The 13,062-nt window shown below is 36.2% G+C and overlaps 1 protein-coding gene across 8 annotated transcripts; it reads right to left on the bottom strand.

The window, feature by feature from the left end:
* Positions 1-318: 318 nt before the first annotated feature.
* LOC311299089 (von Willebrand factor A domain-containing protein 7-like) lies at positions 319-3,864 on the bottom strand. 8 transcript variants are annotated; one of them, XR_014629058.1, is made up of 7 exons: positions 3,776-3,847; positions 3,253-3,477; positions 1,778-2,056; positions 1,492-1,585; positions 1,298-1,414; positions 748-1,056; positions 319-642 (listed from the first exon to the last, which is right to left on the bottom strand). XR_014629058.1 is itself a non-coding variant. In XM_084422471.1 (7 exons), exons 2-7 carry the CDS (start codon positions 3,409-3,411, stop codon positions 528-530), a joined length of 942 nt encoding a protein of 313 aa, XP_084278597.1. In that variant the 5' UTR covers positions 3,412-3,477; positions 3,776-3,849; the 3' UTR covers positions 323-527. The 8 variants fall into 8 exon arrangements, 4 of the variants coding, with proteins under 4 accessions (XP_084278597.1, XP_084278594.1, XP_084278595.1 ...); XR_014629059.1 differs by having other exon boundaries at positions 3,253-3,412; XR_014629060.1 differs by having other exon boundaries at positions 3,253-3,460; positions 3,776-3,822.
* Between the last annotated feature and the right edge of the window lie 9,198 nt (positions 3,865-13,062).

Below are 13,062 nucleotides of genomic sequence, written 5' to 3'. Positions count from 1 at the left end.
TCTTTTTTTAAGGCTCTGTTTCAATCTCTGAAATGGGATCTCAATGTGTATTTTTTATTATAAATCTCTACAATGTATTTTTGCTGGAGTCGAACTGACCCCAAACAGAAACTGTGCTTCTAAAACAGATATAAAGTAAAGAATATTTCCTATTGGTATAAAAACAAATGAATCTAATAATATCCATGTTTTAGATTGGATCAGAGTAATATTTAAACAATTTGGCATTTTTCTTGGTGTTACTTTGTGTAGCTTTGAACAGACCTTGTACTCTTTAATATTTGATTAATAAAGATTAATATCTGAACTACATTGTCCAAAAAAAAAAAAAACATAATAGTGGAAGAGTCTCCAATGCAATAACATTTGACCTCAATGGGATTCATGTTACCAAATTTGTTTGTTCTGATTTAAACTTTTATTTTTATCCATTGATCACATGAGGAAAAAGATGAAAGACAGGAAACACATTTAACATATGTGCATTAAATAACGTTTTTGAATGTGTTGTTTCACACACACTGGCATTAAACCTCCACATAGTCATCCTCAGTTGCATGCGGATATCTCCGTATGAAGTCAATGAAAGAAATGAAAGGTTTCCATTCACTCTTTGGCTTTTCTGAATGAAGTCCCATCAGTCTGAGAAAGAAGACACAAAGAATGTCAGGAACAAGTAACAAGTCTGTAACAATTGTCAAATTAATAAAATGTAACTGTGTAAAGATAGTGAATAGACTTATTCACTTTTTTTTGGTTGAAAGTTACATTGATTGGCTGTTCCTAAGGAGAGCTTCTCAGAATGCCTGTATTGTCCTGACAGGATTTGCATAATTAATACAATGGTTTTATCTCCTTAAAGTTGATAAATCCTCCACCTGAAGAAGTTGAGAGCTGGGTCCTTTTTCAAGCTCCTCCAGATCTTCTCCAGCAGCTGCACACTGGCATTAATGGAAACATCTGCAGCTTGATTATGAAGTGAACCGTGACTGGAATCACTGTAATCCTTATTTATTCCATCAGGATAATAAGGAAAACCTCCATGGCTGCACTTTCCTGTCAAAATGAAAGTCAGGTTTTAAGAGGTCGGTCAAAGAAGCTCCTCGATTTACTAATCCATTCTCAGACTTGTGATACCTCACAGTTTTAATTACTTTCTAATGATTGCTTTATACATTTCACACATAATAGCAAAGAATAAGTCTACACCAAAACCTTTGATTGTATATTGACTGTGGAGTTCACACAGTAAATGTCACTTGATTCTATACCTGTAATCTGTGATCAAAAGTCTTACCTTTTGGTATTAATCTTCTAGCGTATCCTGATGTCAGAAACTTTCCCTTAATAATGTTTTCCTTAATATTTTCAGACAGTCCATTGGAAGAGTAATCACATGTCTCCATGTACTCATCTGGAAGTAAGATAAAAACGTTTTATTGCTTTACATGTTTCAGAAGCACACACACACACACACACACACACACTTACTTGCAGCGTTGGGTATGTTTTCTTCTGGATTGATCAGGGCAGTGCAGGGATCAGTGTAATTCAGCTCAATCCAGTCACTGTGACTGTAGAAATCCTTTCATTTATTAAACACCACATGTGGGAGTTAATAAAGGTTCAAACTTCCAGTTCATATAATCACTTTAGTATAAATCAAACTTTATCTCTGCAGTTTAACTGAAATCGGTTGGTCATATGATCCCATAAATGATACATCTATCATATTTGCATGTTTCTCATTCAGAGCAATGATGAAGCGGTCGCTCACCTGTAAAGTGTGGAGGACTTTCCCAAGCTCCTCTCTTGCTTTGTCAAATTTCTCTTTTTCTATGTATTCTGTGATAGCCTTCATTCGACTGGTTATTGATTGTTTTCCCTTCTGAAATTGTTCATTGTCAAAATGTTCTTCCGGATGATTACCAGGAAGATTTGCAATATCTCTCATCACATTGTAATATGAGATCGTTCTCATGCTCGTTTCAAAGTTACTTGCTAATTCTCTTCGATTGCAGGCCTCTGCCAGTGTCTGTGAGTCCAGTGGTAGTGGCTGTGTTCAACAAAGTAAAACAAACACACATTCTTACTATATGTTCATATTGTTCATTGCCTACTCAAAGCTTATGAATAAATGTCATATTCGAAATCACCAATGAAATCTGACAACTTGACTATCTGAATTTTACAAATTATTATTATTATTATTATTATTATTATTATTTTATTTTTTTTATTATTATTATTTTTTTTACACAGTATTTTGTATCTGTATTTTAAATACATTTCCATGTAATTATGCCCATCTCTGCCTACAGGCACCTACAAATGACAAAAAATAAAAAATATAAATTGCATTTCAGACTGGACCAAGCTAATCCACGAGCGTGTGTCTCAGAACACTGACGCTGCGTATGAAATCAAATACTTCCCTACTGTACAGTATGTGAAAAACAGTACGCCAACAGAATAGTAAGTCAAAATACACAGTATTCGAAAAACAGTATAAGTCCCCGGGTGACCAACTACTTCCGGTGAGATTCTGAAGTGTGCATTCGATGGACACATTACTGTCCCACGAGGCCACGGGAGAGGATTTATGAATGGAAGTGAAAGGACGCAACCGTCACTGGTGGGTCACATGATAATGATAACATGGCGGATGTAGTGCGTCCGGATTACATTCATACTTCACGCATTCATGCTGTATTATAACGTACTTTTTTTTAACAGACTCGAAGTTCAAATTCAAATATAGTACCTACTCAGACAGTACGAGATTACGGATGCAGTTTGACTGTTTCTCCAGCCTCTAAGGCAGCTGATGACTCTACCAATCAGTGATTGGCTCTTTTACATAGAAGGCGGGACTTTCTCCAATTCATGAGTGAATGATCTTTGTATATCTATATTCTTTGGAAAAATTCCCTTTTTTTTTGATGATGATGATGATGATCAAAATGATTCAAACCAAACGTGTTGGGTTTCTGTGGAATCTTGTCTTAAATAGGGCATTAAACAGTCTTAAACAGTAAAGGTGACCAGGAGTATATAGGCTAAAAAGAATTATAATATTGATGCCATTTAAAGTAAAACTGACCTCTTCTGCTATCAAACAGTTTGAACATTATGATAGACGCTTATGTCCATTTTAACTTTAAAAACAAAATACAATCATTGTTAAATGTCACACGTGTGGCTCTGCTGGAGCACAACAGATTTCTGTACAATATATAAATATATTCGTACCGGACTGAAGCCTGTGTCAACACTCTCGCAGACCTTTTCAGTCGCATGTAGGATGGCCAGTCTTGTGATGTCCTGATGACTTTTAGAGTTTGGCATTTGTAGAATATGAAAGGTCTGAGCACCAATCAGAAGACTCAACAGAAGAAATGTGCTCCTCATTCTCAGATGATTACGAATATGAAAAACAATTCACAATATCACAGATCTTCTGAAAAACAACAGATGCTGGATGGGGTTTTTAATAAAAAAAAAAAAAAAATGTAATCTATTAATTTATATTTACACTGTTGGTGCTCCTTACACATTGTCAAAAGTTGTAGATAAAACAAAGATTTCATAACATTTTACAAGAAAATACTACTTTAATCTCTCTACTTAAAAAAAAAAGGTGTGTTTAATTCAATGTTATTTGTGGTTTCATTGCAATTATTTGTGAAAAATACTAGCAATTTCTGACTTAAAGCTGTTAAAGTGTTGGAAAATGTGAAAATGTAAAGAATATTTCAAGCATATTTATATTTACCTCAACACAGCATTCTCAACTCTTCCTCACACTGCAAAATCCCCAGTGCTAAATTAACACTGCTTTGTGTTTATATGGGAACCAGGAGCAGAGTGTTAAAGTAACACTGAAGCAGTGCTAGAGTTAATGAGATAATTGAGTGATGATTGTTTGATTATTGAAGACACCTGATAAAAACAAGCAACATCACTGAAGAAAAGGGAAAAAATTAAATATGCTAAATTGCTGAGTAACAGAAGAATTCTAATATCAGTAAATAAGAAGCAGCAGGAGATGATTCTGAAAATTAAAAGCCTTGTGGGTGGAAAGAGTAAAGTGCACATACCAGGAATGGCAGCAAAATTAAGAGGAGTGATTTCACATGTACCGCTGGAAATGTCCATAGAGGATGTGAAGAATGAGATAAAAGGTACTAGAAGCTAAAAGACTCCAAACGAACAACAGTGGTGTTAAAACAGATAGCTTGTCTGTGCTAATTGTTTTTGAAAAGATAATGCCTTCTGAAGTTCAAATGGGATGGATTAACTACAAAGTTAGGGAATATATTCCACAACCGCTAAGATGCTTCAAATGTCAGAGAATGGGACTTACAGCACAACAATGTAAATGGAGACAAAGGTGTGCGAAATGCGGAGGAGAACACGACTATGGAAAGTTTAAAAAGGATGCTAAGCTAAAATGCTGCACTTGTGGAGGTGAGCATATGATGTGTTCAGAAACAAGCTAAAGACGCACAGAGGTACAAGGTCGTGAATAAGGTGACATATGCAGAGGCATTAAAGGGTATTGGCAGTTACAAAATCAAACAATATGGAATAATAGAAATAGAGAATCAGGAAAGTCTGAATGACAATGCAAGGTATTCAGTACCCCAGAGTTCAGACATAAGGACATCTCAGCCAGAAAGGCCAGCAACCCCAAAGCAACAATGCAATCACAAGTGTAAAGTTACACAATGAAAGAACACAATGAATGTAGCAAATAAGAGCTTTATAGCTTTTAAATGTAAAGTTGTTAATGTTGCTACACGACAAGAAAGAAAAAGCGATACGATTAAGAGGGGGTCTCAGAGTGTTATTTAATATAATGGTATTCCATCTCTTGCAATGGAATGCTAGAAGCTTGATTGCAAATGAGCAAGAATTAAAAAAGTTTGTTGCAGATTCTGAGGTCAAACCTGATATTGTTTGTGTTCAAGAAACCTGGCTTCGGCCTCACCTTGATTTTAATTTATTTGGGTATGAGTCTGTCAGGTTTGATAGAAGTGGAAACCAAGGAGGAAGCTGTGCAACATTTGTAAGGGATGGGATATCATTCAGAAGAATAATGACTTCAGTAGAAATAGAGTGTGTGATTATTTAAGTATACAAATCAGAAGGGAACTTGTAATAATCAACTTTTATAACCCTTGTAAAACATTAAGCCTAGAAATCTTAGATGAAAAAATTGTGAGACAAAGAAACAGGAAAGAAATTTGGTGTGGAGACTTCAATGCACATAATACTTTTTGGGGAAGTAAGCGCACTGATAATGATGGAGAAGTAGCGGAGGAATTGATGGATATTGGGAAGCTAGTTTGTCTTAATAATGGAAATGGTATATAGTATCTCACTAATCATACAATCTATTTAAAAATCTAAATTCAGAATGTCTGATCTGTTGCAAGAAAATATTGTTGATTAATAAAATCTATTAACAAAAAAATAACCACTTTTGGTCAAGAAAAATGTATTATTTTACCTTACAATGCTGAAAAATATATCACCTTATCATCTTTGTTTCTGGCTTTCTTTGCAACAAAATATGTGTTTTGGTAAACACTGTTACAAAGACCACAAACTCACATAAAAAGCCAAGAGTCAAATTGTCCAACTAAAGGAAACACAGATCACAATAATGGTGACCAAAATTTTCAATAAAACATCAACATCTAAACCTCTGTTAATTCACTATAAGAACTTCTGTAGACGTCTGACAGAAATAAAGTCAGTCTGGTCAGTAATAAGTGAAGCTGGTAAAGCTGTTTGTGGAGTTGTTTAATCCTCCTCTGCTGAGATCTTCACAGATTTGATGTCTTCTTTTATCTTCAGTTAATTTCATCTGATGGCTAGTTCACACTACAGGATTTTAAGCCCGATTTAAGCCCAATTTGCAAGTTAACGAGCTCGCCGACAGGTCGGGCTGTAATCGCGTGCAAATCTGTGGGTGATCCGCGCTTGCCAATCTTTTAGTGTGAAATAGTTAACGACGCATCAAAAACGCTCGCTGACACATCGCCGACGCGTCGCCGACGCCAGACAAATATCTAGCATGCCAAATATCTGGAGCTGTCGGCCGACCTGTGGTGTCACTTGTCGCGACGAGCAACAGCCAATGATCAGCTTGTTATGACATTACAAAAGCCTTTTGTATTTGTAACCATCGTTGCCAAACCACAACAGGCAGCTGCTTTTTCATTATAATGTTTTACTCACCTCCAACTCTCTCTGACAGACAATCCCTGCTGCCCGCGTGTGCTTATCCAGCCTTTCACCCATATTCTTTTTTTTTCGGGGTTCTAAACAGATCATTGCGAAAAAAAAAAAAAAAAAAAAAAAAATATATATATAGGTCCATTTTCAAATAGACGATTGGAATGCGCCATTTCCCATTCCACTTCTTGCGCATGTTTTCGTGACAAAATGTGGTTTTGGGACCGGATAGAGTCGTTGGGTGACAGAGTTGTTGTCAGCTCCTGTAGTGTGTAACCCCCTGTTGTAGATCATTTACGTAGTGTCACATAGTGTGAACACCACAACGACTTCAAGACTCCAGAGCAAGTCATGTAGTCTAAACAGCACAGCGATCTGCTGATGTTTAAAGTTGTGTAGTGTGAACTAGGCATTAGTCTGTGTCTGAAGTCAGTCTTGTGTTTCTCTTTTCTTCAGTGATTCTGCTTGTTAACAGCAGGTCACTAATGCTCAATCATCACTTAATCACTGAGTTATCTCATTAACTTTAACTCTGATTCAGAGTTACTTTAACACTCTTTAGAGTGGGACCAAATGTTCTGATTTCGTGTAGATACTATGACCACCAAAGACAAGATCTACTCAGAGAATTGCGAGAAATTGGCTTGGAAGAAGTATCTATGAAAAGTATTTTAAAAGTAGGGGTAAGCGAGAGGGGAAAACACATTTTTTTTCAAATTTCTAATAGACACTGGACTGTATAGCAGGATATAGTGCACTAATGTGCTAGTTCCATATGGCAGCAATGCAACTTATTGGATGCCGGCTGCCGTAAAACCCCAAAGAAGAAGAAGAAGACCAAATGTTGTCTGAGCAGAGTTAATTTAACTCTGGGGATTTTGCTGTGTGTGGCTTTCTGTGAACAGGGATGATAGTGATGGACTTTAAGCAGAAAAGGAACTAGTCAGTGTGAGGGGAAAGATTGAGCAACTCCAGGCTCTTACAACACTTACCAGGAAGAGACTGACTTCTTATTTCTCCTTTCTGTCACTGACTTTGTCTTGACAAAAGCAATAAAGAATCAGTAGTCAATATTAAATCCCAACAGATCATTAAACACCAACAGATCTCTCAAGTAGTGATGACAGTCTGACACTAAAGCTTTGAAACGTGCTTCAAACCATTAACTACAATTCCATTTGAACCACTGCTCCGAAGGTTGCTTTGGTACGGAAAAATCATGCGACATATGACGTCCAAAGCAGCAACTGCTCCATTCTCTTAATGAATCACCTGAGTGGTTCGCAGCGCCACCGCCACACGCGAAACAGTCAGTGCTGCCACTGCAATTGACACCGCCTCGTTTCGAGTCTGAATTGTAGCGCTCAAAGCATAAAAACTTTAATGCACAACATTGCGTTTGGTTCGTAGTAGCCTCTACAGTGACACGCATTAGTTTGTTTGTATCGATTTATTTTCATTACTATGGAAGCATCTAGGAAGAGAGGTCGTTCTGACATGTGGGAAAACTTTATTCTGATCGCTCCTGATAAGGTATGTGCGCTGGCTGTTAAATATTATTATTAAATATTAGGCTAAAAGTAAAGTTATAGAACTGTAACTATCAGTAGCCTATATAATAGCTATATAATAGTCTCAAGTCTGTATAAAAACTAATTTTCTCTAAATGTGGAGAGGTTGTGAGCAAAAAAAGAAATTGGCTCAGTCCAAAAAGTGTGGAAAAAATATTGTTCCTTAATAAAAATCTTTGAGTGTTCCCTATAGCCCCTGGCCATAGTTACACAAGCACACACAACTTGTGCCATCTTTTCCCAGCACATCCTCTGTTTCCCCAAGCACTCTCTCTCCAATACCCAATATAACACAATACACAAATTCATCAATCTTTATTTGTAAAAAGAATGATATCCCATTCTTAGTATGTGTGAGTGTGTGTGTGCGTGTGTGTGTATGTGTGTGCACTAGATTTATTTCACTTGTCTTAAAGCCTCCTGTCCACTTTCTAGCCGGGATAATTTAGATGCAACCTTGTCACTTCACCAGGCGAGGTCGCTGTTACTGAAGCTTCGAGTAATGAACCCATTTTCAAAACAATTCTTCTAAGTGGTTCAGTGCTTCACCATAGCTTCATTTGCCCATCACTACTGTCAAGATTTCAGCATTTTCACTTATTACAATCCAGACTTCATTTCTTTCATAATAAATTTCTAAGCGAGAATTAACAGAGGTGTAGACGTTGATGTTTTATTGAAAATAATCAAGTTTAAAGTCACCATTATGTTGATCAGTGTTTGTTTTATTTGGCCTCTTGACCCTGCTTTAGCTGTGTGTCTTTGATACACGTTTGTCATGGCAAAATATGCACAACGAACTCTGAAAAGATGATCACTTTTTAGTGATGATGTAGCTTAGTCACCATTCAGTGGCCTGATTCACTAATATTATGGTCCCTGATTAAATATTTAAATGTAAGCTGTTAATTTCTCATGCCAAGACGACAGCACAATTTTCTGCAGTACGGTGATACTCTAAAAGATTTTATGAAGTTGTTATACAGAAAAGTTTTGACAGGATCATGTAGACTCACACAGACATCAAGATTGATGTTCCACATTTGGAACAGATGATCGCTGGATCATACTCCTCTCTCCAACAATTGACCCTCATGTTGATTGTTGGGAACCATAATTACCAACACTAAATTAAGAGAATTGGCTACGTGTTTTTGAAGAATTAAAGTGTATTCAGAATTTAAAAAAATTGTCCAATTGTCAAATTGTCCTACTGAAACTTTTTTGAAAGCCCTTATTCAACTTTATTTTCACTAATATAGCTTTCTACTGATATTAAGGTTAACCATGAGATATAAAACTTATTGATGCCATTTTATTTATTTGGATCCCTCCGGGGAATCTCGGCTATTTACCACAACCACTGGTATATTCCTCTGTGTTCACATAACCTCTGACCTCTGTGGTACTATTGTAACCAAAACACATTTGCCACTCATTTTGCTGTGATAATGAAGCAGATTTTATTTGACAAATTTTCATATGAGGAAATACAAGAAGTGACATAGAGATTTGAAAATATAATTTAATGTTTTGCCCATGCAATGGCATTAAACTTCAAAAATGTCATTTTAATCCTCACTTGCATCTGAAACTCTTGATGTGGACTTAAAGAAAGAAAAGATAGTTTTCAAATTTCCCTTTGGCTTGTCCTGATGAAGCCCCATCAGTCTGAGAAGGAGATAAAAAAGGTTAGTTAGTTCATGGTAATTTGATTCACTTTCAATGTTTCTTGATTTTAGCAGCAGAGAAATCGCCCCGCGAGCTTCCTTTAGCGTAGCCAACATCTGTGTCTAAGAACAGACTCATTTTGGCAGTGTTCCTAAGAGCTGAACTTTTAGAGGAAGTTCTCTGAAATCTCTAAATAACTGCAGGTAAATTCTGGATAAATTGAGAAGCACATTTCTTTTCATTTAAAATAGAGATCCTGATTTTCCCACTGTTCTTACTAGACAACTAAATAAAATATTATTTATTAGAGGTTCTAAGAAAATGTGTATTGCTGCAGAGTATTTAAAATATATATTTAATTAATTTGCTTTTTTTTTTTAATGATTCAAATACTTTAGGAAGAAGCAGTCAAGCAACAGCAGTTGATAGTAACTGTAAGTGGTTTTGTGATGCATTTAAATGATTAAATGCAGGGGCGTCACTAGGCCCTTTTTAGGGGGGCTCCAGCCCCCCTAAAAAATATTTGATTAATACATTTTTGATCGATTCAGTCCCCTTTTAAAAAACTCATTTGAAACGGCGGCAAGCTGCGTCAAGTTTCGGCTCCTCCCCTTATCTGAGTCTGCTTGGATTTAGCGCATTTTTCAATCTGCAGGGGCGCCGCAGCAGAGCGAACATCAGAGTAAGGTGTGTCTTGAGTGCTTTTGTTGATAGATTGCTATGATATTACATCTGCATCGGTGCAGTTCTTTGTCATAAATGCATTACAGTTTACATAATGTAATGTTACTAGAGCATTGGGAGCAACCGGTTCGGTTTCTCATCCGAGCGCGAATTTTAGCAGCACGACTGACGCTTCAGTTTACGGTCAAGTGCGAGTTAAGAATAAGTAGCTAAACTAAACATTTTATATTTGACAGTTTTTTAGGTCATAAATGTTAAACGAATGACAAAAATAATTAGAAAACTAATAAACTTTTGTCTAATTTCGCCATTTTGAGCTGAAAATAGGTCTATATAACGTGTAATTATGTCATTGTGAGGGGACAAGAAACATTAACAAAGCCGTTTTCATAGGCACAAGATTAATAATGAATGTGTACATGTTGAGAATTAATATAATACAATTTGTAGCCTTCAGTAAATTAAAAAAGTTCAGCTTTAGGAGGGGAAGAGACAGGGCAAGATCATGAGACTGAGAGAAAAAGACAGAGTAATGGAGATGAGGAGAGGGCAGGTTTTAAATCTAACCCCCGAACCCCCCTAAGTACCTCACATTCGGGACCTCAGTGATTATAAAACCCTGCCATATGCATGTTACTGGATGAATGAATGAAACTAGTTAATAATGAGCATTAGACCATAAACTAACTTTTTTTTTTTAAATCATACCCTCATTGGGGGCTGAGCCCCCCTAAAATGAAAATCCTAGAATCGCCCCTGATTAAATGTAAATGTAAAATGTAATTGTTGCATTACTGAATGAATCATCATTTTTGAATGAATCTCTTGAATAATTTAATGAAAAATATACAAAATTTAATAGTCACCAGAGTTGTATAGTCCAGGGGTCAGAAAGTAAGTCCTGCCATATGTTTATTCCACCCATGAACTCAGTCAGCTGGTTTCTATCTCCTGGCTGAAAAACTGCTAATTAGAAAATCCAGGTGATTGGAGCAAAATACTGAGGAAGACTTTTACTTTCTGAACCTGGACTTTACACCTCTGAAGAGAACAGAAAAAGAGCTGAGCAGAAATACAAGAACTACAACTGACTTAATATATCTGTATAACATCGGTGCGGGTGCTCATTTCTCATTTAAGCCATGCTAACTAGCATTTTCCTCCCGCAGTGGCTCGTCTAATTGGTAGGTCCAAAAACTAGCATTAAAAAAAGCGTTTTGAAGATGAAAGTCCTAGCTTAGGAGTACGTTACTTCAAAACACATGTAATCACCTTATTTGTTTGGTACCAATGTTATTTGCAAGGTATAAATACGCTTGAGTTGTCTGTAATAACACCGGAGCGGGTGCTCATTTCCCAGTTAAGCCGTGCTGACAGCATTTTCCTCCACAGTGGCGCTGCCAGACCAGCTTGACCAACGTGAGACAAGAAGAGTTGACGTGATAAAGACATTTGTCTTTACTACTGCTAATTAAGTACTTTAATTCTTGAAACATTTATTTTCATATTTCCAACATTTATTTTACACTGGCACAAAGTGTTAGGCTATAATAATGTTAGGCACAAAGTGTAGGTTATAATTGTATTTTGTTCAAAGATTAAATATGGCTAATGCTGATATAATCTAATCTGTATATTCTATTGAAGTTTAGCTATGAAATGTAAAAGATGAAACCTGAATAAAGCTGTTGATGTGAAGCAATAACTGGTGTTATTGTATATATAACAGTAAAATTGAAATAATAATAATAAAAAAATAACAGTATAATGCATAATGTTTAAAACTACTGTAGTTAGTTTTACAGTAATTTTACTGTGGTATAAAATACAGAAGCTTGCTGGCTATTTGCTGCCAGTAAGTTACTGTTCATTTTGCATAAAACATTTATTTTACAGTGTAGACATCAGTGTTTATATCTGAACTATAAACTTTTATCTCAGTACTTCTGTGATAATATGAATTTTTGTAACACAGAAATAATGATACTGTATGGTTGAAAAGACAGTTTGTGAAGCTGTTTCATAATGTTCAGTGTGATCGTACTTGTCAAAGATTGCCTGGGTGTTTGAATCAAGATATTTTAACGATCAGCTAAGATGATAGGGCGACTTTAACTCAAGTTAGTTAATGCCCCATGTGTACCTGTAGAAGGTGGGATCATCATTACTCTTCCAGATCTTCTCCAGCAGCTGCACACTGGCAGCGATGGCCATATCTGCAGCTTTATTATGCAGTGAACCATGACTGGAATCAGTGGCATCCTTATTTATACCATCCCAGCTTCTCCTAAAGCCCGTTGTGAAGTCTAGAGAACCTCCATGGCTGCACTTTCCTGTCAGAAAATAATAATATTCAGTATGATGATTTGATGACCCAGACAGCAACAGCAAAATCCCCAGAGTTAAATAACCCTGCTCAGAGTACACATGGTCCCACTCTAAAGAATGTTAAAGTAACTCTGAATCAGAGTTAAAGTTAATGAGTTAATTAAGTGATTAACTGAGTTGTGTTTGAGCATTAGTGATGAACACCTGCTGTTAACAAGCAGAATCACTGAAGAAAAGAGAAACACAAGAACTACAACTGATTTCAGACACAGCCTTAAATGAAATCAGCTGAACATAAAATAAGACATTACATCTGAGAAGATCTCAGCAGAGGAGGATTAAACAACTCCACAAACAGCATTTTATAACTGAATTACAGCAGCCAAACTTTAAAGTAAAAAATGTAAGGGTCAAGAGCCCAACTAAAGCGAACACTCATAACCATAATGGTGACTTAAAGTTTGTGATTTTCTCCTTCAGTGATTCTGCTTGTTAACATCAGGTGTCTTCAATAATGTTCAATCATCACTCAATTAATCACTTAATTATCTCATTAACTTCA

Source organism: Rutilus rutilus (assembly GCF_951802725.1).
Source record: "Rutilus rutilus genome assembly, chromosome: 1".
Classification (NCBI taxonomy): Eukaryota; Metazoa; Chordata; class Actinopteri; order Cypriniformes; family Leuciscidae; genus Rutilus; species Rutilus rutilus.
This window is presented reverse-complemented; position numbering and strand designations above follow the sequence as displayed.